Source organism: Lepisosteus oculatus, chromosome 3, assembly GCF_040954835.1.
Source record: "Lepisosteus oculatus isolate fLepOcu1 chromosome 3, fLepOcu1.hap2, whole genome shotgun sequence".
Taxonomy (NCBI): domain Eukaryota; kingdom Metazoa; phylum Chordata; class Actinopteri; order Semionotiformes; family Lepisosteidae; genus Lepisosteus; species Lepisosteus oculatus.
In genome coordinates this window covers 5,153,529-5,180,523 of record NC_090698.1, presented here as the reverse complement: position 1 = coordinate 5,180,523, position 26,995 = coordinate 5,153,529, and the positions used below count along the sequence as shown (strand labels likewise).

The window sequence follows — 26,995 nt, the reverse complement described above, 5'->3', positions numbered from 1 at the left end:
TACAGCAATGCCTTGCTTATTGCCGAGGATGGGGTCCACAGAAAGGTGGTATATAAAATAGTTTATTATTATATTATAATTATTTTGCTATTAGAACAAACAGCAGCAGGAGCACCTCTACAGCCTGCGCTGACTGCGGTGACAACTGTCCTGCATCTGCCATCACAGATATACACGTGCTCTTATACAGTTGAGTTTAGTGCGATTAAAAAACAGCCAATTCAAACAAGAGCTAATGGAAGCAACAGGAATGGCGGTATGAGAAATCTCTGCAAGATACCGCACTGCATTATTCCAATATAAGAGTGAGAAAGTGGAAGCTGATATTCTAAGCACAATAGTCACGAGAAAATGCCAATAATCCAACCAGGGCACAGGGCTGCAGCTGCTCCTCCCGGCCCACAGGGGGCAGTACCTTTCTTCTTGTCCTGCGGCTGCTTGGCGGCCTCCTCGCGCTCGGCCTGCTGGCCGGCGGAGGTGACCCGGAAGGAGCCCTCGCGGACGAAGGAGGTGCGGCTGGCGTCGAAGGAGGCCGTCACCCCGCACTCCTTCTCCCGCCGCTGCTTCCTCTCCAGGCAGGCGGCGAAGGCGCAGCCCACAGCGTGGCTCAGCCGCTCCCCCTGGTGGACAGCACAGGCACAGCCCCGCGTCAGTCTGCAGCCTCGGGCGCACGGAGGGCGCGCAGCGAGCCTCCTCTCTCACGCGTGTTTGGACCGCTCACGCCAAGGGGCCAGCTTGTCTACAGGCAATACTCCCTAGCTCCCCTTTTAGTCTGTCAATTCTGTGTTTATGTGACCAACATCTGCTCTTAAACATCAGCACTTCTTTAATGAATCTATGAATCTAATCTCTGAACTGGTTTCATCACTCTGCTCTCCTCCCCACTGATAGCTGATGTGTGGTGAGCGTTCTGGCGCACTATGGCTGCCATCGCATCATCCAGGTGGGGCTGCACATTGGTGGTTGTGGAGGGGATCCCCATTACCTGTAAAGCTCTTTGAGTGGAGTGTCCAGAAAAGCGCTATATAAGTGTAAGGAATTATTGTTATTATTTAAAATTGCATGCAATCAATTTATTTGCTGAGGCACTTTTAAAAACGAGACCAAAGCTTCAAAGAGCACCACTGGTTCTACTGCAAACTTAATGTGGATGCATACTGGTTGTAAAGCATGAGGAAGGCTTGTCACATTCACAGTTCTTCAAAACTAGCGGAAAACCGCATTAAAAGAAAAAAAAAATACTGGGGTAAATTTACCACCCACTATCCACGCCCTCTCTAAAATCTGAGGCGCCACTGTGGACCCCCGGCGGACCGGACCCCACTCACCGAATCCTTGAGGGCCATGAAACAGTGGCAGATCCAGCGGCGCGTGGTGCCGTCCCGGCAGATGTAGGAGAAGGCCTTGTCGTAGTTGCGGTCGGGCGCGCAGAAGGACACCTTCTCGATGGTCTGGTCGACGATGAGGTCCTGCAGCGAGAGAGCCTGCGGTGAGCCGAGCGAAGAGGCGGTGGCTCTGTGGCTAAGGACCTGCGCCTGTGGCTGGAAGGTTGCTGGTTCAAATCCCGCAGGCGGCAGAGGAATCCTACTCTGTTGGGCCCCTGAGCAAGGCCCTTAACCCCAGCTGCTCCAGGGGTGCTGTACAATGGCTGACCCTGTGCTCTGACCCCAAGCTTCTCTCCCTGTCTGTGTGTCTGTGTCTCATGGAGAGCAAGCTGGGGTCTGTGAAAAGACAAATTCCTAATGCAACAAATTGTATAGGGCCAATAAAGTGATGTTATGTTCAGTTTTTTTGTTGTTGATCCTATATCAACAGGCAAAGCATGTACTGCTTGTTTGAAATCAGGAGCATATCAACATCTCCAGCAAAACTGGATTCATGTTCACAAATCCTACTCGAACGATGGAGTGTGTCAGGGCTAAGCTTTATTTTTGTGTGGCTGTATACACAGGCCCTGTCGCACTCAGCAGGCCTGGGCACAATCTATTGACTATTGTGGGGATCTGGTCATGTCAATTCCACAATAACACTACCTTCTTCAACGTCTTGCAATGACACCATAGAACCCGCTGCATGAAGGGCTTGTTCCTCTGCAGGACAAGGGGTGCTTAAGCACAAAATGAAAAACCTTTTTTGAAACCACTTCATTAGAGTGGGTCGGCCCACTAATCCCACTGAAAAGCTCTATTTGTAAAACACAAGGAAGGGTCAGTTCAACGAGAGGGCTATCAGACATTCTAGTGCCCTTGCTTTTTAATCAGATAATCTGGCTGATGCTGTTTAAGGCAGAGGAATGAGGAATATTCCATTAACATACTGTACCAAAAAATGTGAATGTACGAAAACAGGGGAAGTGCAAGAGGGACAACTTTACACTAAGGGCAGTAGGGGTCTGGAACATACTGCCCAGTCACGTTGTTAAAAATGACACTCTTCCTTCAAGAAACGGCTGGATGAGATCTTCTGTGCAGACTCCTCCTGCCCACACAACAGCCTGGCTGGACTGAAGAGGCATCTTCTCATCGGCAACCTGTCTTGTGTTCTTTATTCATACAGGTCCCAGAGCTGTGGCTGTTTCATTTCCCAGACATTCCAAAGGGCTGAAGGGATTCCAGGGAGCAGAAAGGAGGAATACCCTTCACCGTGAAGCCTCTGCACAATCACAATACGGCTGTATCCTCCACGCTACAGTACGTGCAATTCCTCCGCCTTCCGTTCTTTTTGTTTTTGGGCCCATTTTGTCACGGCGTTCAGGCAGCGGGGGGGCGATCATGTCTGCAAGCCAACGCGAAGCCATGTGGGCCGAGATCCGCCCACAGTGCAATTGTTCCCTTCCTTCCCGTAAAAAAAGGACAGAATACCCCCTTTCATTAAACCCAATTACCTCATTAAAAGAGTCGTTAGAAGGCGCAGGCGGCGGAGGAGGATGGAGGCAGGCCGTGGGCGACAAGTGTCAGACCGCACACCGAGTGTGAAAAGGCTGCCTCTTCAGCAGGCTGCGCTCGGCCTAGCGAGAGGGGGAGCGCAGACGCTGCTGCGCCCTGCGAATATTCCGGGAAGGCCGATCCTGAGGTCGGCGAGGCAGGGAGCAGAGAGGAGGCGGGCGGGGGCAGGCTGCTGGAGACTGCTGATTCAGTTCTGGTAGCGACAGAACGGAGGTGGGGGGGGGCTGGAACAGCAACGTTTGTGTGTAACTGCACACAAAAAGCCTGCTTGTGTCTGAAAAGAAACTCCAATAATTGCCTCATTATGTCTGCCTGATGGGAGGCCCACGGGTCTGCTGAATGGCCGCGTTTTGAAATACCGGCGGACTTTTTTCTTCCTTTCCCATTGTCCAGAGTGAAGACTCAGCACTCCCGGCTCCCGGGTGGACCGCGCGGCTGAGCCGAGAAAGCCTCCCTCCGGATGGCGGGGAGGGGTCTGTGCAGCCCCAAGAAGGGGGATCAGCTGCTGAGGTCAGGGATCCAGGTTTTGGGGTTTGAGTTCTGCAGTGCTGCAGGAGCCGGTGACCAAGGCGGGGAGGCTGTCTGCTGCAGTGCGTTGTCCCGCCAGTGCTGTCCCATCCTCGCGCACGCCAGCTGCTTCCTTTCCAATTCATGAATAGAAATAAGTGCAGCTTCCACGCCCACCCCACTTTGCCACCTTATTTCTACCCACATTACAAAATAAACTGCGCAGGAACACACTTTCAGCGGGATACAGTCCGCAGGGGTTGGTTTCCCCTTGTCTGTGTGCAGACCGGCTCTGCGGTATTGATAAAAAAGGTGCCGACTTCATCCTTCACTGCGCCGGTCTGGGCCCAGCTGGGCTGGCATGGGCACCGTCTTACCTTTGTCTTGTCGTCCACCACTCTCAGGCCGTCAGCGGACACCCACAGCACCGCCTTCACCGATTTCTTCCCGCTCTGAAAGACAACGGCAGCACTGATGGCCTGCAGGTCCCCGCGCTCAGCATTCACAGCCTGCCCTGCTGTGTGCGGTCCTCTCACGGCCCCCACCCGGCGACAGCTGTCCGTGTACTGTGTTCGTGTTAGTGCTACCCCTCGAGCACACTGTGTGGCCGCTCCTGGATGACGTGCCTTTACTGGCCAGCTTCACCCAGTGCTGAATCCCCATCCACGGCCGAGACGACCCCCAAAAACCCTAATCCTTGCTGGAAAAGCAGGGACAGGGAAGAGGTGATGGCCTGAGGCTATCACCTCTGCTTATCTCCCTCTAGCAAAAACAAAACTCTCCGAATGACGCATAAATGAACACAGAAAATTAAAAGTAAACTTGAAAACAACAAAAACAGCATAGAGGTGTCGGACACCACCTCAACGGAGTTTTATTTTTTGCTTATTATGGAAAAACATATTGGGGTGCATAGCAAAAGAAAAGAGCAGTTGGAAAGGTTTGAGTCTGTGTGTGTGATCTCGCTGCTCCTGGTTATTCCACTGCAGTTGTTGCAGCCAGCCCTCAAAAGGGGGGGAATCACTATTACACTGGAGGAGAGGCAGGGAGACGTTTTTCTACTTACAACTTTGAGCTTCTTGACAGCCTCTTCACAGACATGCATGCCCCTGGACTCATCCACCTCGACGTGGCCCAGATACTGGAAGAGAGAGCAGGTGGAGTCAGAGGACAGTGATTCCTGCATAGGCCTCTCACTGTGAAGCAGAGATCACCAAGAGTTGGACTGTTCACCCAGTCACGAAGAACGGGAGCTGGGTTTAGACCAGAGGGAGACGGGTAAGTTTTACCCTGCTGGTCATGTGCTGCAGCAGCAGTGATCCCGCCTGGCATGTGAGGAACTGCAGGCTCAGGCATTTGGTGCCTTTGCTCGGCAGAGGAGCCAGTGGTGCGAAGCTCCCTTTGTGTGGTACTTGCACAAAAGAAGGAAAACGACTTAACCCACTGTAAAAAAAAAAACTGGTAGATCACTGTGCTTTTCTCTGTTCTGCCTGGGGGCTGTACACCACAATCCCTGGATCCTAACAAAGAATTCCATGAGATATTTTGGCTTTCAGGGCCTTCAGTGAGCTCAGGGCTCACCCACCCTGGAGAGTGCTGATATAGTTTCTCAGCCACCCTGAATGAGCCACGCAGACCACAACTTCACCAAAGTTCATGCGATAAAAACATCTGGAACTTCTTCAGTGTTAACTAGATGAACCGGTCAGCTGTCCAGTTTGGTACCATTTGTACAAAGCCCCGTGGAACAAAATCCCTTCTCTAATGCGATTAACTTACATTGAAGCCATCTAATTTTCTTAATGCTGTGAATGCAGTGAGAGGTTTGAATAATGCCCTGCTCAGGCAAGTCCTGGAGTTGAAAGTTAATCTGAGTGGCAGTTCTTTCAGTTTTACTGTATTTAATGCAGCTGTTACCATGGTGAGCCATAGTAAACCTTTAGAAGCCCCATCTCATTGCTTGGGCAGTCGGAAACTTTAACAGTGTGATGCAAAACACAGAGGAAAACGAACATCTGACAGCCGGCGCACATAATGGAAATCAGCAGACCTCTGCAGGTTTATTCCTAATGCTTTCTCAGTCCCAGCACCAGCACTGGTGCTGTTGGTCAGACACTGTGCTGCCTTTCCTGGTTTTCTAGACATGTAAATTCCCTAATGTCTGAGGTGGAGACCAAAATGGGATAATATCATTTTAAAAGGGACATTTCCATTGGCCTTACTATAAACATGGAAATAGGACTAAAATCTGCACTCTGACATCAGTAACTTGTTAACGTCTCCTCTTTGCAAAATGACAGGTGCTCACTATTCTTACAAAATCATTGCAGCTTTATTGTTAGACATGCTGCCTGTCCACCCCTCTCTGCAAGACCTCAAACACAGTCACACCTTCAAGCCTGTGTGCATAAAAATTGATGTCTGCTCACACACACATTTGTTAAAGACTCACCCCCGAGGACACACATTCACAGACAATCAACCCTTCTGGACTGCTTTAGGCGCAAGTTACAATCTGTGCAGTGACAACCACAGAAAAGTCTTTTATAATTGGAAAATAATATAATAGGAGAAAAGATGTCAGAAGCTCAAGAACACACACAATAAACACAAAACAAATGATAAAACTGGAATCAGAAGGATGTGAAGGTGAGACCCATGACCTGTTTCACTTTCATGATGTTAAGTAAGAGTTAATAAAGGACAAAGACTCTCTGACAGCTTTAAATGTGTGGAATTCAAATTCAGCTCAGGAACTGAAAAACCAAAAGTCACAGACTGAGAAAGCTGGACAGGTCAGGGAGTCTCATTCTACTGTGAAGAGAAGACCAACATAATCATAATTCCTTATACTTACATAGCACTTTTCTTGACACTCCACTCATAGAGCTTTACAGTCAATGGGGAATCCCACTATCACCACCAGTGTGCAGCCCCACCTGGGTGATGTGACAGCAGCCACAGTGCACCAGTACACTCCCCACACACCAGCTCTCGGTGGGGAGGAGGGCAGAGTGATGAAGCCAGTTCAGAGAGGGGGATTATTAGGAGGCCGTGATTGGTAAAGGTGTCAGGAGATGGTCTTACCCGCACAGAGAAGTTACATTTGCCCTTGCGCACGGCCTCCTCATCCGCTTGCCACTGGTGCGGCCGGCTGGCCTCGGGCACGTAGGAGGGCTTCTTTTTCCGCAGGCTCTGACGCAGCTTGTTCATCTCGGGGTCCCTGTCACTGAGGAGGGGAGAGAGAGAGAGAGAGACAACTGGTTCAGACAGCCAGGCAGCCAGCCCCCCCTGCCCCCCGAGAGAGAGACGTGCATTTATCTACGGTCTCAGCTCGATGGGTTGCCCTTCCCCTGTCCTCCTCCGTTTAGCCCCCGCATCGTCTGTCGCGCTTGTACTGATGTGGCGCGCGGACGGGGGGGGGGGTCGACACCGATGCGTCGACTGTGGTGTTTTTACACGTCACCAGCTGGCGGATCTCTGGGCGGACGCGACTCAACTCCTGCCTTTCCTCGCCCCCGAGCCAGCGTCATCGCAAGCGCTGAGTGTTCGAGAATTCGTGGCGCGTCACGCTCTCCCCGAATTCCAATTCTGCAGCACCCGTCTCGCAAATTCCCACTCCAGCTGGATTTTCCTTGGCCACTTTAAACCCCCTACTGCTGTCCCGCTTTCCCAATTGTACTCGTGGTGCCACGCCACCCCTGCCTGGACCACCCACAAGGCCATGCTACCCACCTCCAGCAGGAGACCATCTAACCCCCTGCTCAGGATATTCTTGCTTTAGAAAAAAAGCTTCGGTTTTTGGAACATCAGAATTGCTTTACTCATTTTATGCCTTAGTCTGGCTTTTAAGGTTTTACAGTATAACTTGTTATCACACAGGGTCGCTCTTTAAAAAGCGACGTCTTGAAAAGATGGGGCCAATAAAAAAGAGTAATCATAACAGATGCTGATGCTCTGCCAGCACTTTGCTCATGCCCAAGCCATCTCTACGGTGACAGGAAAGGGCTGAGAATGCCAGGCTCTCATCTGACGGCTCTCACAGTTTCCCCTCTTCCCATCCGCTCTCCAGAGTCCAGGCACGACAGCAGCTCTCCCTATTCCAGCGGGCAATGAAATCCAGCTGGAATCCAGATTGGAGTTCGGGACACCAAAGTGCAAAAGTGCCCCCCCCCTCCCACCCATCTCAATTTCCCCTGCCTCACACATTCCCCGATTAGCACCCTCCTTCTCCCTCCCCCCACCCCTCGTCTTGCAGAAAAGTGCCTCTCCAAATATCTTTGTTTCAGAACATCTGGAACACATTGAAGAGAAGTGTGTGTGTGTGAGAGAGAGAGTTGGGAGAGTGGAGCGAGCAGGTTTATGTCTGCTTTTTTTTCTGGCAGCAGAAAACTTCTGCAAGCTCTGCCTAGTTTCCTGCCAGCCCCATCTCAGACAGCAGCCGTCTGCGCACACTGCATCTACAGGACCTCTGCAGGCAGCGGCGGCAGTGAGGCAGCAGAGCCAGCCCTCGAGGTCAGCCGCCTTTCTCCCTCGCTATCTCCTTTCTTCATTCACCTCCTACTGTGGGCTTTCCACGTCAAAACGGAAATAGGTCACAGACAAGAGGAGGCCGTTTGACCCATTTTTCTTGTTGGGTTGTTGGCAGGTTATTGATCTACGGATCAATATTAATTAGCTGTTTTCCAAAGGTTGCCACGGAATGGCACGGCTCGGCGGCATGTTCCAGACACCCACCATCCTTTGTGTAAAGAAGTGCCTCCTGTCCTCAGCACAAGCAACCCTCCTTCGTATTGTCCAGTTGTGCCCTTGTATTCTTATATTGCTGCTAGGTGATTCACTGGGTTGACGTTATCAATAACTTTGGGGATTTCGAACGTTTGCCTCATCCCCTTGCTGCTCTCCTCTGGTCAAGAGATTAAGTACCACTGAAATAACTGCGCATGGCATTTCCATGACCAGCAATGATCCTGGACACTCTTCTTCGATCTCTTTCAGGGGCAGAAGAGTCCTTTCTATAGTGTGGTGGCCAGAATGAATAATAGTTTCTAACATTTCTACAACAACACATCGAGTTCTGTGCTGACCAGGCCCAGGCTTGCTGAACCTGAGATCTGACAACATCAGGCTGGTGCCACATAGAATTGTGCATAGTATTCCAAGACCGGGCAAACCAGTCAATCGTATAACTTTAACTTTACTTCCTCGGGATTTTTAAAGCTTTGGTTTCTTAGCCCTCGTGACCTTGTACTAGATAAAGAGGTTTAGAAAATAATGGATGGGTGGTTTCTTAGCTTCTTGTGGCCAATGCTGATGAATTTGAAATTCTTTTTCATACTGCAATTGGCTATGCCAGAGCTCATCATCAAACATGCTGGCTTAAAGCATCACTTGTGCTCTCTTCTGCATTATCACTGAGGGTCCTTGCTCAACGTGGAGAATGATTCTCAGTGTCCCTCATTCTCAGCTGGAGCGCTGAAGAGAGCTCTACTGATGTCCCCTTGTTGCTTGTAGGTATGAAGCCAAAACACCATAAACATCTCTAGATCTTTTCCAAACAGCACACTAGAGCAGCATGTTGGAAAAGGAACATAAGGATCCTGCACCAAGGCCATCCCCTCGAGCAACAGTTTTTCCACTACAAAGAGGGTGTGGGGAGGAAGTGTCAGTGCTTATTTTCCCTGTCTGCTGTGCAGCTAGAGAAGGATGAAACTGTACCTTTAAGGATCCGCCTGAAAGCAGCGCTAATTCCCTTCCTGGATGAGAGAGCCTTTTGCTGGAAATCAGGCAAGCTGTGAGTCACTCTGCCTTTACTGTAAATCTGCAGAGCAAGGATCAGAGAACAAGTATCTGTGTGTGTTTGTGAATTTTAACCTAAACACCCCTCTCTGGGCATGCGCTGCTGTGTGCGCTACGCGATATTGTGCTCGGGTAAGAGCGTGTGGGGGTGTCGGGGCCTGACGACCCCTCTCCCCCCCACCTCCCACTTACAGTACTATCCCTCCCAGCCTCACCCTTACTGCCCCCTCTTTCAGCCAAACCCCCCTTCCTCTCTCTCCTTTCCCTGCCAGCAGAGAGCTGCGTTTACTAACAGTTTTATTGCAGTTTCATCCTTTTTTTCTCCGCTTTCTCAGAGCACAAATAACCCCCCAGGCTTATTTACAACAAAGGCAGGAGAGAGGATCTGTGAAGGCAGCCGAAAGAAAGAAAGAAGGAAGAGAAAAGCACAGACAGCCAAAGGAACCGAGAGAATAAAAGGTAAATCTGAACTTGGAAAGCTTACAAAACTGGGTAAATTCACCTGGACTGAGTCTGCTGTGAGACATGTCAGATCTTCAGAGGACTAATCTTTTGTTACTAAACTGGGTCTTTCGAATGCTATAACATCTTTCTTCGCCCGATGCCTTTCAAACAGGGCCTTGTGTGCAGCACAGGAGTGCTTTGTTCAGATAAATGACATTCCTACTTTGCACTGTGGTTTAAATGCATTATTTTTTCATCTGTATTAAGTTTGAGAACAAATCTTGTTCGTAAAGGAAAGGGGAACTCCAGGTATGCCAACTGCGGAGATTAGTTCAATTAATTTGACTACTTTTTTGGTTAGCCCTCACTCTCTCGGAAGCCCTGTACAGACGGACAAAAAGCAACTGGCACAGACCAGCACAGACCCAAACCCTTCAAGCTCAATGCTGAGAAACGCCAGAAGCTGCAACACATCGTTCAAGGTAAACGATTCCCTCCCACAACCAAAATGTATATGACGTCTTAGGGTTCATACTAGATAGATAAGCTAATTTTGCCCAGTGGCCAAACTACAAGAAGATCCCGACACAGCACCGCGCCTTCTGATAAAACAGGTTCACGGGGCCAACAAGACTGGGTACAGGGATGAGCAGGCTGGTGCGCTAGTTCCTACATGTGCAGAGACCTATGTGCAGTAGCAGCTGTGTGGACACAGGCCATGGCTGAGGGACTTACTTTCAGTGCAGGCAGCAGAGGGAACGCTGACCGATTGAGAACTACCACAGAGACAGAGAACACAAGTATGGAAGTGCTTCCAAGCAGGATGGTTCATAAACTGGAAAATGATCTTAAAGATCAGACTTCAGCTGTTCGAATTTGTAACAAGACTCGCCTACAATATCTACCTGGTAAAGAGCTCTTTCACAGAACAGCGCCAGCCCTTGAGATTTGACTCCAGATGTTGATCTAAAAGAGTCAAGTCATATCTCTACTGCAGAATGCTTGTTTAAAAAACGTATTTTATGCCCCGTCGTGCTCAGTGTGTTTCACTGTTGCTGTTCACTGCGGGGGGCGCTGCCGAGGAGACACTGTGTCGCAGCTTACTCATCTGTATAAACACAAGCCCTTCCAGGAGAAATGTGCTGTGTTTGACTGGAGCACAGGGAGCCAGCGTGTGCGTGCTACTGTTTAGCACAGGAACGTGCGCTCTCAGAACAGCGAAGGCCTCTCTGTTTCGTTTGAAAATAAGGATCAGGCTGCTGTCTGGGGCTCCACGTGTTTGTGTGTATATACATTGCCAGGAACACCCTGACCCACTTCCTTTCACACAAACATTCTCCCACTGTGTCAGGCGCGTCCGACTGATAACACGGGACCCAGCCATGTTTTGCTTGGAAAAAATTAACATGGAAAGGCCAGCTATTTTTTCTGGGTGTTTTCAACTCTCAGGAACAGAGGGACCACAGGTAGCTAGGCACGCTGGAAAAGACCACAGCCAACACTGAAGTCGAGAGCACGTGGAAGGTCACAAATGAGAGAAGAGCGTTACCGTTTTTCTGTCTCGGCAGGATGCAAGCCACTGATGCAAGGCTGAATTCGATCCACCCTTCTCAAGCCCTATCTGGAGGAAGTCCAGGTGCCACCTTGGGCAACATGGACGAAGAGCCTGCTCCAGACTCTCTCCCCCTATAGGTTATCCAGTCGTAGTAGTAGGAGCCCAGACTCACTCAATCATTTGTGCAGCTCAATAATTCACAGTCACGGTAGGTTGTAGCCCACTAACCATCTGCAACCTCTTTGTATTGCTGCTAATTAGACCATTTCGGTCTTTTGGCCATAAGCAAACCAAACTTGCCCATGGAAATGTCAAGTTGGTCAGCTCAGCCTGCCTTTCTCCTTCCCAACTTCCTTGTTAGTCATGAATAAATTCACAACCCCAGCCCCTAACTGGATTTAAAATATAACAATGGCATTTTTTATCCAGTCTTAAACCAATTCCTCAATGCACTGCACTATATCCCATTATATATTCAACTGGCCCACATACTCCATTCCCTAGCATTCACCATGCCCTGTGAAGAGAGCATTCGGGAAACCACAGGAGAAGGTCACCTGAAGGTTACCGAACGACAACTCGCTCGATTAATGTGTAAGTGCATTACTGAAACTGGCATCTCATTCAGATTTTTCCTGGAAGATCCCAGGAAATCTGATTTAAATGCCTTGCTCTGTGACGATGTTCCCCCCATTTCCAGGCTGGATACATGCTTCCCTAGTGGGATCCATCCCTGAGCCTAAAGTACCTGACTGGGCGGACCCTGTCAGTACCTTTTAATCATTTTAATTCTCATGTCAAGAGCTTTTATTATAGCAGGACGTCTGACCCCAGAGCTGTTTTAAAGTCCTGCTGAGCAGCTGCTCCAAGTCTAGCATGTGGCACAAGAACCCAGATCCTCTGCGCTTTGGTAAAAAAAAAAACCTGCTGCTTTGCCAAAACCTGCTTGCAGTGGGCTGCAGACAGGGGCTGTAGACAACGCTCATCACAAATCACTGCCTGGTTTTAATCCTCCAAGAGACTGTCTGTCCCCGACGCCTGGCCTTTTTAACCACACTGATGGACACAGGGATCAAAAGGCTTCAATATCTGACACTCACACGGCTCCCTTGCAAGCCACATCAGATCAAGAAAGGCAGAGTCCTGCAGGGGTAATGTCAGCCTCCAAAAAAAGCTTTAAAGAGCACATAGATGGATTCCGATGCTCCAGACACAATGTTATACATCCAGCAGGCACAGAAAACACCAGGAAGTCACCAATATAAACGTATGTCAGCGCAGGTTGGCTTTTACAGTATATGGCAGAATTCTCTGGCCTTCCCTGGTCAGATCAATTCTCAGGTCTCTACCTAGTTGAAAACTGGAGTAACTGGTGCAACATGCAGCTCACTCCCTCACACTGTTACCACTCAGCTGCTCTGGGATGCGGATACTGCCAAATCCTGTTTAGCACACACCCACACTGCGTTCCAGCTGGTCTTGCTGTTCACAGAGGATCAGCATGTGACGCGACTGTAAGGTTCCCAGTACTGTAGCCAGTGAGTGTACATCACCACTAAATTTCCTTTAGCAGTTTGAACTAACAGCTGGGGCTGTTTTAGTCCTCCACATCCTGAGAAGTTTCCAGGCCTCGAACACTTCAGGCCCATGCGCTCATTATTGCCGTCTCAGCTTTGTTGTACCGCCTGACGTCACGAGTCCGAGTCTTCCTCCAAACCCTCGATGCACCGGGACCACAGAGATATTTATTTCTTCAGCAGCTGCAAAGTGATGTCAGGCATGCAGTGGCCTCAAAAACGCACTCCCGCCGAGGCCAAGCACAAGCGGTTGTGTCAAAACTTCGGCAGTGTCCTGAAACCGGAGCGCAGAGTAATTCGCGAGTCAGTCTCTGGACTCGGGATCGGAAGATGACGGGTTCGGATCCCAAGTACAGACGCTGCTGCCGAACGTCGGCCAAGGTAGCTTACCCAGACTGCTCCTGCAAACCCAGGCCACTAAAATTCACATCCAAACTTCTCTGTAAGTCACGTGATGAAAGGGTCTGCCAAACACATTAGGAACTGTTTTGAGGCACATTACATAAACAGTTTTAGCAACCTCAGCAATAAGCTTTAGATGTACAATGCTATGTTTTCACAAGCACAGACTTGACTTTTTCTCCTTATAGGGGTCATCTTCTGGCGAAGTTCTTCAGAATGGAAAAGCTTCTACACTTTCAGCTTTGAGATCATCAAAATAGAAAATCCTTGTGTTCATTAAGCCTGGTGAATAAACCATCAGCACGTTGTTTCAGGAGTTTCTGCTCTTCACTAGCAGAGACCCTGCAGCCTCGTACGTAGAAAACCATCTTCGTTAAGCTGTCACACGCATACTTCCATATTTCTACTAAAGGTATGCAACATCGCACTTTTTGGAAACTGCTATATCAGGGAAGATTTGTAGTATGATACTAACACAACCTTTAAACAAACCCCCTTCCCTTAAAACAAATAAATAACCCACCCCTTCAGAAAGGGAGGACTGAGACTTAATTTGCATTTCTTGCAAGCCTAAGTTCCAACGAGACACACTAAACTTACCGTTCAATTTAATTGCTAAGGTGCAAACCCAGCCAGTCACACTGCACTTTTCTACCAATCGCCACTATTTCCAGAGTTTTTCTGCTGAATGTGAACAACTAACTTCTCGTGTTTGCTGTCAGAGAACCCAACTCTAATAAAAAAACAGATGTTTTGGGGTATAAACAAGCCATAACTATGTCACTGGGCATGACATGACTTTCTCTTACAGTTCATACCTTTGCTCAATGGCTTCCCCCATGTTGCTCTCAATGTATCTTCCGAAAAAAAAATATTTGCGAATTGAAAGCCAGGAGTCCCTCAGGAAAACACCAGACCTGTGATAAATCCCGTAGTAAAGCAAAAAAAAAATCCCAGAGACGCTGCTCCTTCTCTGCAACCCTTTTAAAAACCTCAGCGATTCCGAGCACTTCTTCCACGTGTGGCTTTGTCAGCAGGCCCGCTCCCCGCCTCCTCCTCCGAGAATCAGTCCCGGCTGTCCGGGAATCTCCGGAGGTGCGGGAATTCTGCACGCCCCGAGGAGCAGCCGCGCCCGGCTGCCGCCCTGCACCCGGACCCCCGATTTCCCCGAGGCAGCACTCTGCAGCTTGGCCCTGTTGTGTAACTGTGGCGGATTAGGCCGGTGCTTCACAGTGAGCGTGTGGCTCTGTGTACCCTCGTTAAGCCTATTAACAGCATCGCTAGAGCACAGGATGACCCCCCCTGCAGGCCAGGGGCTTAAGTAAACAAGACCCAAGTTATGTAATGAATACTACAAGCCAATAAACAGCTCCTATTTCTCAATCAGATCTGAAAGCATCCCCCGGATAGAACTGCACCCCTAATCTCTCTAACAAGGAACCCCTTCCAAGGCCAGGCTGTGTTTCAGGCACCAGCAGTCGCTGTGGCTTATGCATGTTGTGTATCTCTTCCAATTCCACCTCTCTGCATTGTGAAATGGCAAGAGCTGACGCATATTAATTCCCACAGTTCATATCGGCCTTTCCACCTACAGCAAACTGCACTGAGTGTGCAACAGTGCAAGGGTGCAACAGAGAGATCCCCATTTCAACAGATTGTCAACAAAGAGGCAAGTGTTCCTGTACTTGACTGGATTACAAGGCCTTGTGAAAACCCGATAAGGACAGGAAAGTGTATTGGCTTCTGAAGTTCTATCTTGCTCTTCAAAGTGGATACCTACTGTAGCCTGCTGTCCTATACCCAGGTCCCATTCGTGTATTTTCAGCAGCTGCTCAATCCAGAACAGGGTCGCAGTGAGCCACAGCAGACTGTGGGTACGAGGCAGGACACCAGTCCAGTTCAGGATGGGACAAGTAACCTGCACAGGGAGGAGCACCTGGAGAAAACCCACCCAAACATGGGACCAAGTGCTAACGTCCACACTTCACGCTGAGGCACAGAGACACTCAGCCCATGTCTGTCTGTATATTTAGACTCCCTGCTACAGGCCGGTCTGTTTACCTCCAGCAGGGCTGCTGAAAATGGACTGACTTCCTGTTGTGCCTTTCCTTGCGCCTCCCTGCCCTGTTTTCCCAGAATTCTGGCCATTCAGCCCAAGCCAACGCACGTGGGGAAAAAGCCACGGTACAGAGTCACAGCGGCAGCACCAGCACACGCGCTGACGCAAACAGCCGCACCGCACACAGACATACCACGACGCAGACCTGGCCCCATGCACGTGCCCCCACAGACAACCCCGCCAGCCCAACTGTTTTCACCGGCGTGCCCGAGCGCGCCCTCTAAAGAGTCTCCCGACCGAGAGGGCGATTAAGCATTCTGTGGCTCCCATTCGCAGCACACTCCCTGCGTGTCTGTCTCAGGCTCTGCCTCCTACCCTCTCTCACACTCCCTCACTCCCCTCCGCTCCCTCCTGCTGTTTCTCCTCGTTCTCTCACACTGCTCCCCGTCCATCCTTCCATCTCGTCTTCGTTGCATCTCTCCCCTCGGCCCCTTCTCACTGTGTCTCTCTCCACGCCGGTCTGGCACAGAGGAACAGTACCGGGCTGTGCCGGACACGCAACCGTGCTTGAAACAGACTGCCTTCAGAGTGGGCCTCTGTAACGGCTCTGTCAGCTCAGGAGCCTGCTCGGACTGCAGGTTGGGGCCCCATGGCCCTGATGTCGCCGGTTCGAGCCCAGGCCATGTTACTCGACCTGGATTCTCCCCGCGGGGATGCAGAGCTGACCGAGCACTGCCAGGGTGTGTCCGACGCAGGGCCAGGAGCTCCCCGGCTTGCCTCGCAATAGCGGCCCCTGGGAGTGCCCGGGGGCCCCGCGGCCCCGCAGCCCCGCAGTGAGGTCTCGCTGGCGCTAACATCCCACGAGGCCCCGAGGTGGAGCTGCTGTCAAAGGCCGACTGGCCCCAGCAGGCCAGACAGGTCGCAGGAGCTATAAAACAAGTCCGACTGGACACAGGTCCCAACCCCCCGTGTGAACAGGTGCTTGTGCTGTCTCAGTCCCCTTGAGGAAAGTCTGTGCTTTCTTTCAAAATCAAGCCCCAGTATTTCACTTTCCTCTCCTGCCTGTGTGGGTATGTCTAATTCAGCACCTTGAGATGCTGTACCATCAAAGGCAACACATGAAAGAAAGGTTATTTTATTATTAAACCAGCACGCTGACCTCCTTTGTGTCTGTACTTTCCCACTTCCTCATCCTTGTCTCCGTTAAAAAACCCTGTTCAAAAGTCAAATCTCACAAGCACCTTTTCACTTTTACACGATGGCTTCCTCTTATCTGCAAGATAACTTTGTTTTCTAAAATCTCATCACTCTTGCTTAAACACCAGTCCTCAAGCAGTGCACACACATTAAAAATGCAGTAAGTTTTTTTGCACCACTTATTAATTTTCTAATACGAATGTTAAAATATGCATGCCCTGCTGCTTTGAAGTTTCTACATCATTTATTGATCAGTGATTTTCTCGTCAGGCCCTACTTACTGGAGGGACTTTGAAGGCTGGGGTATTGACAACAGACAAGCAACCTGGAAAAAAATATTACTGAATTTGATGACATCTTCATCAGAAACTGAGCTGGCCAAAAACACTGATATATCTCATACACGCCCCAAATAACACCCTAACACAGGAAATAGTGATATACTTCAAACAGGGTGAGCGCTCAATAGCTTTTTGTACTTACACATGATGCAGTTTAATGAGGCTCATTACAGAGTTCATAAGAGCACTCTGAAATGCACAAAAGGACAGTATAGTATTTGCATGGAACACTAAGTATGGTGATTGATTATGTGCTTCATGTTAGCATGGGCTGTCCAGCATCTTCCAAAGTCTTGACACATCAGTCTAGAACTTTCTGAAATTCTAATAGATGACCTGCAGATATTTCCTGCTGGATTAGCGCTTGCAGACACAAGAGCTGCGTTCCAGCCAACACTGCCGGTGTGCCTCTGGGGTGCCTGCTGAGAGTAAAGGCCCAGTTTGGCTCTATCACCTACAGAACTAGCAATGAGATACCAGGCAACTGCACAGGCAATGCTGATGCCCCACGATTTGGTGCACCAAGGGCTTTGGAAGTACTTTTGCTGTACTCTGCTTATCATAACTTCACATTTTGGGCGATGATGTCATGGAGACACTAGAAGCGAAGCTGTAAAACACAGGCTAGGATCGGAGATCAGCCCCCCCCCCCCCCCCCCATCCCGCAGCAGTGTGGAACCCCCAAACAGAGGAACCCCCAGTCCTGTCTGTGTGGCTCGACTCTGCCCTGGCCTTCCTCAAACACGGCCGCAAGCCTCTGGCACTTCCTCAGGCGTCCCTCACCGTGCGTTCGCAGAGATGGCAGAGAAGGGAAGGCCTGTGGTTAGCTCATCAAACATTACTCTCACACTGCACGAGATACTTCCACTGCGGGGCTGGTTTTGGCAGGCAACCTCACGCGCTGTTAACTGGCTGCGAGCAGCTGGGGCACCGTTTTCTCTCCCCGCCTTGTACCGTGTCTCTGCATGCAAAACGACGAAAGTAACTAAATAGTGAACAGCAATCTCATCCACTCCAAATTCACCTGAGGAAGCAGATGAATTTATACTGCATGTTCTTGATCTGCCAATGCACAATACCTTAACAGAAGGGAACAAGCACAAAACAGGCAGCAACTCGGAATGGATTATAAACACTGCATGAAGGCTTGAGGTTTGTAAAATCTGAACTGGTTCAAACTTCTCCGACAGCCCCGGACAAAAATACGTCACTCTTCTGCTGTGTGAATTGTGTCACTGGCTTGATTGACTTCATTGTGGAAGCCAAAACTCAGACAGAGCCACACTAATCAATTGCTGGCTGGCCCAGTTCAGAGGCTCTGTCTCTCAAACCCAGGCAGTGCAGACTTCGTGCTCTGTGGGTGTGCACACAGAGATACAGACACATGAGACGGTACCTTGGTAAGTTTTAAAAACATATTACTTCACAAAATCAGCAAACAACCTTACTTAAAACACAGGATTCCAATTACTTTTGACTAGAACTGTAGTCAAGAACTGTAACTGTGCACCTTATTTGAATTCTGCGTTCTGGCTTTTAAACCTGCTTGCTTTTTTACCGATTCCCAGTATATATGATAACAGCCTGAACCGGATTCAACATTAATCACTGAAGCATAGTCTGTCAATGTACCACATATATGATCATGTATAACACCTCAAGAAAAAAAAGAGTCAATCATTTAGCTTTCAAACAGACCAAGTTTACAACGCCATGCCTTATATATTACCTTGTAAATATCCTTTACAAGCCAATATTCTTTGGTAGTTGTTTCTGCGCAGACGATTTTATTTTTGCCATTCATCCAAGCAAGAATCCCATCCAGAGAAGCTCCTCCAGGATTAATGCCTGGGAGTGATGGGTGTGTTGAGATTAGTGTTGCAATATGGGCTTCCGAGCATCACATGACATGAATTCCCCCCAGCCACAACACCAGCACATAATCACAAATGATGATAGTTCCTTACAGTTATATAGTGCCTTTCATTCCAAAGGGTGTTAAAATGCTTACTCCCTTTATCCAGCACCACAGCAGTCCCACTACAGTGCAGATCAGGGGAAGAAAGTCCTGTGAAATTCATGTCGACCTTTACTCTTATGAACAGTGCCATGGCATCTTTAATTAGCAGGCAGTTGGGACCTTGACTTAATGTCTCATTAGCAAGGCAGTACCTCCTGCAGCACAGTGTCGTGGTACTAATAGTGAGCACTGCTTTGAAAGTTCAGGAGAAAGAGCACCACTAACTAGTCAACAAACACCACTTACAGAAGCAGTCTAGTCTTTGCATTTCTCCCAGTATTCTCCCAGTATTGACCAGACCAAGCTTTCCTTAGTTTCTGATCCTACCAGGCTACGAGGCAGTAACGCTGCAGCCAAACCACCAGGAAGAAAAATAGTTTCCCAGACATGCCCGGAATGCCAAAAAATAATGTCTAGGAACAAGGAATATAGCAAACGCTAAAAACATTCCTGAAACATACAGTAGATTTAAGCTGTAGATGCAATCAACTTACTCGCTCACAGAACAAGAGTCACAGTGCCTCACGCTCGTTCCACTCCACTGAGCAATCCAGCGGGGGAGCGGGACCACTGAGCTCCGCGTGTCCTGGATCGCCGCAGCCTTCGGGATATGCCTCAGCCATGCAGAGCGGCTCACTCTCCCAGCTGACCCTGCAGGCCATGACACTGCCTCTGTCTCTGTCACACACCGGAGTCGCCCTTATTCCTGGGCCGCTCTCCCTCTGGTCACACTCACGCTAACTCAAAATGATCAGCACTTGCCAAACAGCACAGCCTAAGGGAACCCCAGTAACAGCCATCCTGCGTGAGACATGATGCCTGCAAGGTCGCAAGGTCGCAGAACTGACGGCTTGGACAGTGCCTGCTAAGAATCAGATTAAGAAAAAAAATACTTCTTACAGAACAACAGGAGTATCGGTGGCTCTGTGGCTGGAAGGTTGCCGGTTCAAATCCCGCAGCCGGCAGAGGAATCTGGCTCCTTAACCCCAACTGCTCCAGGGGCGCTGTACAATAGCTGACCCTGTGCTCTGATCCCAAGCTTCTCTCCCTGTCTGTGTGTCTCATGGAGAGCGAGCTGGGGTCTGTGAAAAGACACATTCCTAATGCAAGAAATTGCATAGGGCTAATAAAGTGATGTTATGTTGTTATGTTAATGTTAAAGAAATCGAGGTGCAAATCAAGCTCCCCAATCGGCACCCTCAGCTGAAATACTCGGAGGCAATGAACTTGAACAACGGAGAACTTATTCTCAATTCTACATGTTCCTGGACCTTCTGCATTCGACACTCAGAACCGAAGGGCGGTGCAACACGAGGCTGCCAGCACAGTGAGTGTGCTGTGCTGTGCTGTGCCTGACCACTCACTGCCAGCAGCCCACACGTGTGAAAAAACAGCGTGGCTAAGTTGAACAGAGACGTCGAGCACATTCAAATTAGCACCATAGTTAAGGAAAGGGGATCCATACATTTAACATATTTGATGTGTAACATATGTGAGGGTTGCTGAAGTGTGGAATAAGATTCTCAACCTCAAGGTGAAATTGATTACTTTTATGAACAGTGCCACGGCATCTTTAATTAGCAAGCTGTCAGGACCTTGACTTCACATCCCATTAGAAGGGCAGTACCTTCTGCAGTGCAGTGTCCCTGGTCCCGGTACTGGGGCATTGCTTTCAATTCTGGATCAGAGGCAAGTGCACCACTTACAGAAGCAGTCTAGATTTGTGCTTCAGTCTAGATTATCATTGAAGCCGATACCCTGGCTTCTTTCGGCACACTCTCCTCCTTTTTCATTTATTTTTTAGAGCAAGTAAGAGGGGAAATCCTAAAAGTAGTATAGGATGGACATAAATAGCAGATAAGCTATGGATATGGAGATAGAGGAAGACTGAAATGAGGGTCTATCATTAGTTATGATACAGATGACAGAACCCATTAGTTCCGAAACCCATCTGTGAGTTCAGCTGAACAAAGCCTCAAACTCCCAGGAATCACCTCATTGACAATACCATCCTGTGCTGTGAGGCCTCCAGCTCAGAGCTTTTTGCTTGGCTTTTAGGGGTCCACTGAACGGAGGGGGAGGCATGTCTCTTGTTGTTGTTTCTGCCAAGTTCCAGGATGGAATCGGCAAGGCAGAGGCTTGGTCATGCAAAAAGACTTCTTGCTTCCTGCCATCACTGGAGCTGATCCGCCTCCACGGCTGCCTAGCAACCGGCTCCCATAGCAACCGCTGCCAAGGATATAGTTGGGAGAGCAGCAGTGGTGGACGAGTGAGGTGAAGGGGGGGTGGATGCAAGCTGTGCACTGTAAAAAGTGCTTCACTGGCACATTGGATCACAGGAGTAGATCAGACCTACATTTTCTTGGTGATTCTTACATGCAACGTTCAGCCTTTGTACTCCATTTGATTGCACTCTCCTGTTTAAACGTTCGGTTTCTAAAAACTGAAGCTTCTGACAGGACTGGAAGTGCCTGGATCACAGGTGTATTCCCTCGTCGTTTGGCACATAGAGACTTTTGAAGTGAGCAGCTTTTGCAAATAGGGTGCCCATAAAGAACATGATGCAGATGCCGATTCCCAGGGATCCATCAGAAAATACTGCTGGGACTTAGGGATGTCAGAGATCTGGGCAAAACATGTGGACCAAATAGACATCTCTTAGTGTCTCTTAACCTTAAACCTTAATAATGAGCTTGTCGTTGATACTATCACTGTTGCCAATCCAGATTTGCCTCATAATCACCCTAGATTCCAATTGTCGCCTCAATATCATATTTAAAAAGACAAACAGATTGTAAGCAGTGATTTTCCCCTATTCTCTGGTCTGCTACAGCCAATGTCTGGTCACGCTGACAAGATCCTGTACTGTCTGTAGAGGGGGGATAAAAGACACAAACAGACACAAAGGTGCACCCCTTCTTTTCACTTCGATTTAACCCACGGAGAAGTGAAATTACTCATTTCATTTACTGGATAATGATAAAGGTTCAACAACCTGCGGATTTAAAATGGGACTCAAGATCAAAGTTACACATTTTGTAAATCAAGAGGATTTGCACTATTTGCTGGAGCCTTGCGTGTGAGGACGAACTGCACAAAGAAAAAGCGCAGTAAACACGAAAGACTGCGAAAAGGCTCTGGTGAGACACCATGTCCGGGGTTTAACTGCTAAACCAGATGTACAATCAGTTTAGAAGCAGCGCTGTGTTTACTTTTTGGAGAAAAAAAAATACACCCACGCTGCTCCAGAGGACCGCCCTTCTAGCAATCCTGTTGCCTGGAAGGAATCACAGCCGCTGATGGTGAGGTTCCATGACTGCTCTCCCCTTGGATACAGGCAGGGTATCCAACAAGCTTTCCTGCGAGCTTTCTTCAGCAAATGCACAGCTTTTAGACAGCAGTGTGGGGCAGGCGTGAGGTCTCTAGACTTGTAATCAGATGGCTGCGGCTTCAAATTCTGCACTGGGGCCCAGACGTAGTTCTCCTATTTCTGGCACTTCACTGTTTCAGTAAAATATCCAGCTGTTTAAATGCATGCAAATGTCAGTCACGTCGGACAAAAGCGTCAACCCATTTAATTTTAGGCCTAGTTTACTTAGAAGTTGGGAGAGCAGACTCTGGACAATGAAGGCTGTTTAAAAATCACAAGAGATACTGCATTTCTACTGCTGTGGTCCCCCTCCTGACATCTGTCCCTCCCTGTGGATGTCTCATGTTGGCGCGGGTTCAAGTTGGAGGCAGGGGGCGGCGCCAACAGAAAAGCACAGAATCGGCTTTTGGAAAAGCACAGCATCAAGCTGGTACTGTGCTGCACCGCCGCAGGTGAACAGAAGAGACTAGCTTGACTGGAAAATGGTAAGAGACTGGCTCTCCCTTCTGGGTTCGTCTTTATTTTCACATTTTGAAGCTAGTGGAAACAAATGAAACCTGCTTAAGTGCTCCTCTGCACCCGGGGCTTAAACCCAAATATTTGTCATGTTACAGATGGCTCTAGCTTTGTCATGCTAATTGTAGACAGTTGTTGGAGGTGGAACAAGGGTGAATGGAAGTGAAAATAATAATAATAATAAGAAGAAGAATACAGGTGGGTAGCTGCATCAGCATGCGTAGGCTGCAAAGGAACAAGTAATAGAAGGCTCTTCTTCCTGAAGAAGGCTCCATGGCCGAAACGTTGTGTTCTCTTTCTTCTTTTTTTTCAGCATGGAATAAAACTATTACTTGTTCCTTTGCATAATAATACACTTACACAGCACTTTTCTGCACACTCCACTCAAAGAGCTTTACAGTCAACGGGGAATCCCACTATCACCACCAATGTGTAGCCCCATCTGGATGATGCGACAGCAGCCACAGTGCACCAGTACGCTCCCCACACACCAGCTCTCAGTGAGGAGGAGAGCAGAGTGATGAAGCCAGTTCAAAGATAAGATAAGATCACTTTATTGGCCATATACAATTTCTTGTATTAGGAATTTGTCTTTTCGCAGACCCCAACTTGCTTTCCATGAGACACATGGACAGGAAGAGAAGCTTGGGTTCAGAGCGCAGGGTCAACCATTTATACAGCACCCCTGGAGCAGCTGGGGTTAAGGGCCTTGCTCAGGGGCCCAATGGAGTAGGATTCCTCTGCCGGCCACAGGATTTTAACTGGCAACCTTCCAGCCAAAGGCGCGGATCCTCAACCACAGAGCCAGTGCTCCGCCCCCGATGGGCGATTAAGATGGGGATTATTAGGATTATTAACCCCAGCCGATCTGGCACAAATCGACCTGTGCCCAAGAGCTGCAGATCTGCTATGACAAGGGCAGCAGCATCCTCTAGGAAGAGGAGGAGACACGGGGTGCAGCCCCCTTTCCTCACATGCTACCGGTGGTCACTAGCTGAGTTTCCGACCTGTCCCAGCAGGAGACCGTGGCTCAGAATCCCTGGGTGGCATCGGATAAATGGCTGAGCAGTGCCAGGAATCAGGCGGGGGTCTCTGTCATGTCACACCAGCGTCCGACACAGACTGGGCAACTGTGAGGACAGGCAGGAGCCAGCAGGAGCGGAGTGGCTGTCTTCCATTTGTTCCTGGAAGACTGGTCGGGCTTCAGGACCACCTGTGTCTTCTGCTCTTCCACCAGCTGAGCTCTCCTTTACTTGATCTGACCCTTAACCACACCCACCATTGGCTAAGAGGGACATTTAGAATCCTTTTTAGCTCAGAAAACAAAAACGTTAGTCTTTTTTTTGGGTATCTTGGAATCCCAAAAAGTAAAATAACAGATGAGCTCTAATAACCAATAATATTCAATGCTTCAGTAATTCAATTAATCAATTAAATGGGATACTAGACTCACAAAGAGGAAGGACTGAGAAGCATCTGAGAAAGAGACAAAGAGAAACCATTTTTGATTTCTGATCATTTTGATCATTTTTGACGCAATAGATTTTGGCCCAATTCAGATTCGCTGTACTTCATTCCTAGAAACGTACCGAAGATGTTTGGCACACACAGTTAAGACACTTTAAAAATGACTACTGTTCTTCCAAACATTCACATGTCCCTTTTGCAGAAAAGAAAAATCAGTTTTCTGTTTTATCATGGGGAAAATAACTGTGGATTCATTCCAATCCGCCTATATGTCCCCGTTCAAAATCTGGACAAAAGGCACTGGCTATTATTTTACTAATTTTAGTCAACACAGGGGATGCAAAATATCTTTTTGGCATACGCAGACACGTACCAGACGGAGAAAGTGCCGCGCCCCCCTTTATAGAAGCGAGATCTTTTAACGTTTTCAAACTTTTTTTTAATCAGGAAAACAAAAGGACATAAAGGCCAAGCGTGTCCAGAGACGAAAAGGGGGAGGAGGTGTTGGGAAGGTGCTGGGGGGGCGGGGGGAGACGTGGGAGATGAAGAGGATTAGAGTAACAAATCACAGATGGCAGTCGCATCACGCATTCGCACCCCCCCCAGCCCGCAAATAATTAATAGAAACGACCCCGGTTTCCTTTGTGACCAGCGTGAGCCTGTCAAACACGAGCGTGTGTCGCACACAATAACAGCCCCACGCCGGCCTCCTCCCTCGCCCCCGAGTGTGAATAGCCAGGCACGAGCGACTTGTCACAATCGGAACAATGGGAGAAGGGGGGGTGGGGGGCAGCAGCCGGTCGCTTCGATCCCCACCCTCTGATGTTCCGAGGCCAGCCTCTTGGGTGTACTCCGGCCCCAGGCTTCCTTTGAACGGGTAGGCCTCGGAGCCGGATTGTCAGCGTTTAGCCACGCTCCGGTGTGACTGATTGGGCTATTGTCCCAGGAAGGGGGCTGGGGTGTGCAATGGGGAAGGGGGGTGGGGGGGGGGGGTTGGTTTTAATCAGGGGAAAGAGGAAAGTCAAACTTTGGAACAGCTGGGCTGGGTCTGGGGGTGGTGGGGGCTGTGTGTGTGACACAAAAGCAGAAAAAAACAGACGAAGGCCAGGCCGGCTACCTTTCCAAAGACATCCCTGGGCTTGACAGGGGCCTTTTGTAGAGGCAGCTGGCGAGAGAGGAGTTAACACCAGCTGTGCTCCCAGCCACGCCCCCCCACCCGACTCCTTACCAAACAAACCCAGCTGCGGGCAGGAGAGAAAGAAGCCAGTGCAGATCTGGGAGAGGGGTTGACTTGAGGGGGGCAGCTGCTTGAGGAAAGGCCTTCCCCCATGTGTCTTCCCACCCCCCCCAGCCGAAAACCGACTGTTTCTTCAGCTGCTGCCAGCTCTGAATCCTGGGCGTCCCCCCGCCCTCGACAACAGAGCACAGAACCAGGACACAAAGGCCGGGTCTCCACTTTCTGTCCTAGATTAATTTTTTGGGGGAACTGCAGTCGTGTTTGTACAGTTTTCTTCCCCCACCGCGTCCCGCAAACAGGATCCAGCCACCTCGTTTTGTGCTTGGTGTTGTGTCACTGGTGGACTACCTTGAGGGCAACTTTTCAATACGGCAGGGCTCGGACAGCACACGGGAAAGTGACCCAATATGAAAATTCACCTAGAAATGAAATGATCATTTGAACACTTTTCCGTCTCTGCGTAGAAATTCCCACCTCAGATAAGAAACATTATGAAAAAAACAGGTTTGATGGAGGCTTGGGTCTTGAATCCTGATGACAACAGCACAGCCTCAGACTCCTGGGAGCCCGCGTTACACAATGCTTTGGCTGGGCTCCGGCTCCGGATCGGGGAGGTTTTGTGAAAAACATGCTGAGGGATATTTGGCTGAGAGAACCCCTGACAAAAGGCCATTGCAAAATGAGAAACTCCGTTGCAGGAAAAAAAAAAAGAAAATTAAAAAAGGCAATACTCTGTTTGCGGAGGTATCTCGGACCTTCCCTGATGGTTTCAGCTCTTATTGCTTTCCCAAGTTATTGTGTGGGATCTTTGCGTTCTTCCATTGTCTCCGTGTAGATCAGATTGCACTGATCTTATTAACTAAGCCGTAACAAATACACCTCCATTAAAACCAGCCCTGCACAGTGGGATGTTTTCTCACGGTTATTCCCCAATTCTACAGAACAAATCTCATCCCCTCACACAACTGTCCGTACCCTGTCCCACTGATAAGATTGGTCAACATATTAGACACTGCTGTGTTTGTGCCTGGACCGTTCTGGGCCGAGTCCTGCATTAGTTTTAGTCTCTCTCTGTCAGATCTCCTTATTTTGAAAATGCTGGGACTCTGGAACTCCAAGATCCACTAAAAGCCATACAGAAACCAAGAGGGGGAAGACTTTTGCATCTCTACCTCACTGAATCACTGAATCCTATCAGTCTATTACTTTCATTACATAAATAGAAAACATGCACGGACACTAAACTCGCATTGAAAAGATTGTTTAATCTTACAGACATGAAGGAGCAGGGGGAACCATGACAGGCTCAGCTGTCTGAAACCAACTAAAATACATTTGCTTAATAAATCACTGTTGTGTTCTGAAGACAGTACAGCTGTACTCCCACAGAGCACAAAAATGAGTCCCATAGTCCAAGGATCGTGGTTTCTAACCAGATACACAGGGTGTCTTCATCTTGAGCAGTGATTAAATATCAGACTGACAGTCTGATCGCGCTGAGCACTGCCTTCACCTCTCCCAGACCAGAGAGACGCAGAGGTAAGCAAAGCTGATTAGAA

At 49.0% G+C, this 26,995-nt stretch overlaps 1 protein-coding gene across 3 annotated transcripts in view; it reads right to left on the bottom strand.

Moving 5' to 3' along the window:
- The window catches only part of numbl (NUMB like endocytic adaptor protein), a 54,690-nt gene that overhangs the window by 14,041 nt on the left and 13,654 nt on the right, over nt 1-26,995 (bottom strand). The window contains exons 2-7 of one of the 3 annotated variants that reach the window (XM_069186355.1): nt 17,610-17,787; nt 6,540-6,681; nt 4,519-4,593; nt 3,830-3,904; nt 1,329-1,469; nt 416-620 (exon numbers count right to left, since the gene is read on the bottom strand). In XM_069186355.1, the coding sequence (XP_069042456.1) occupies nt 416-620; nt 1,329-1,469; nt 3,830-3,904; nt 4,519-4,593; nt 6,540-6,681; nt 17,610-17,665 (694 nt within the window). In that variant the 5' untranslated portion in view covers nt 17,666-17,787. Of the gene's footprint in view, nt 1-415; nt 621-1,328; nt 1,470-3,829; nt 3,905-4,518; nt 4,594-6,539; nt 6,682-14,047; nt 14,446-17,609; nt 17,788-26,995 lie in introns of those variants that run through there. The other 2 variants (XM_069186356.1, XM_069186357.1) reach the window with 2 other exon arrangements.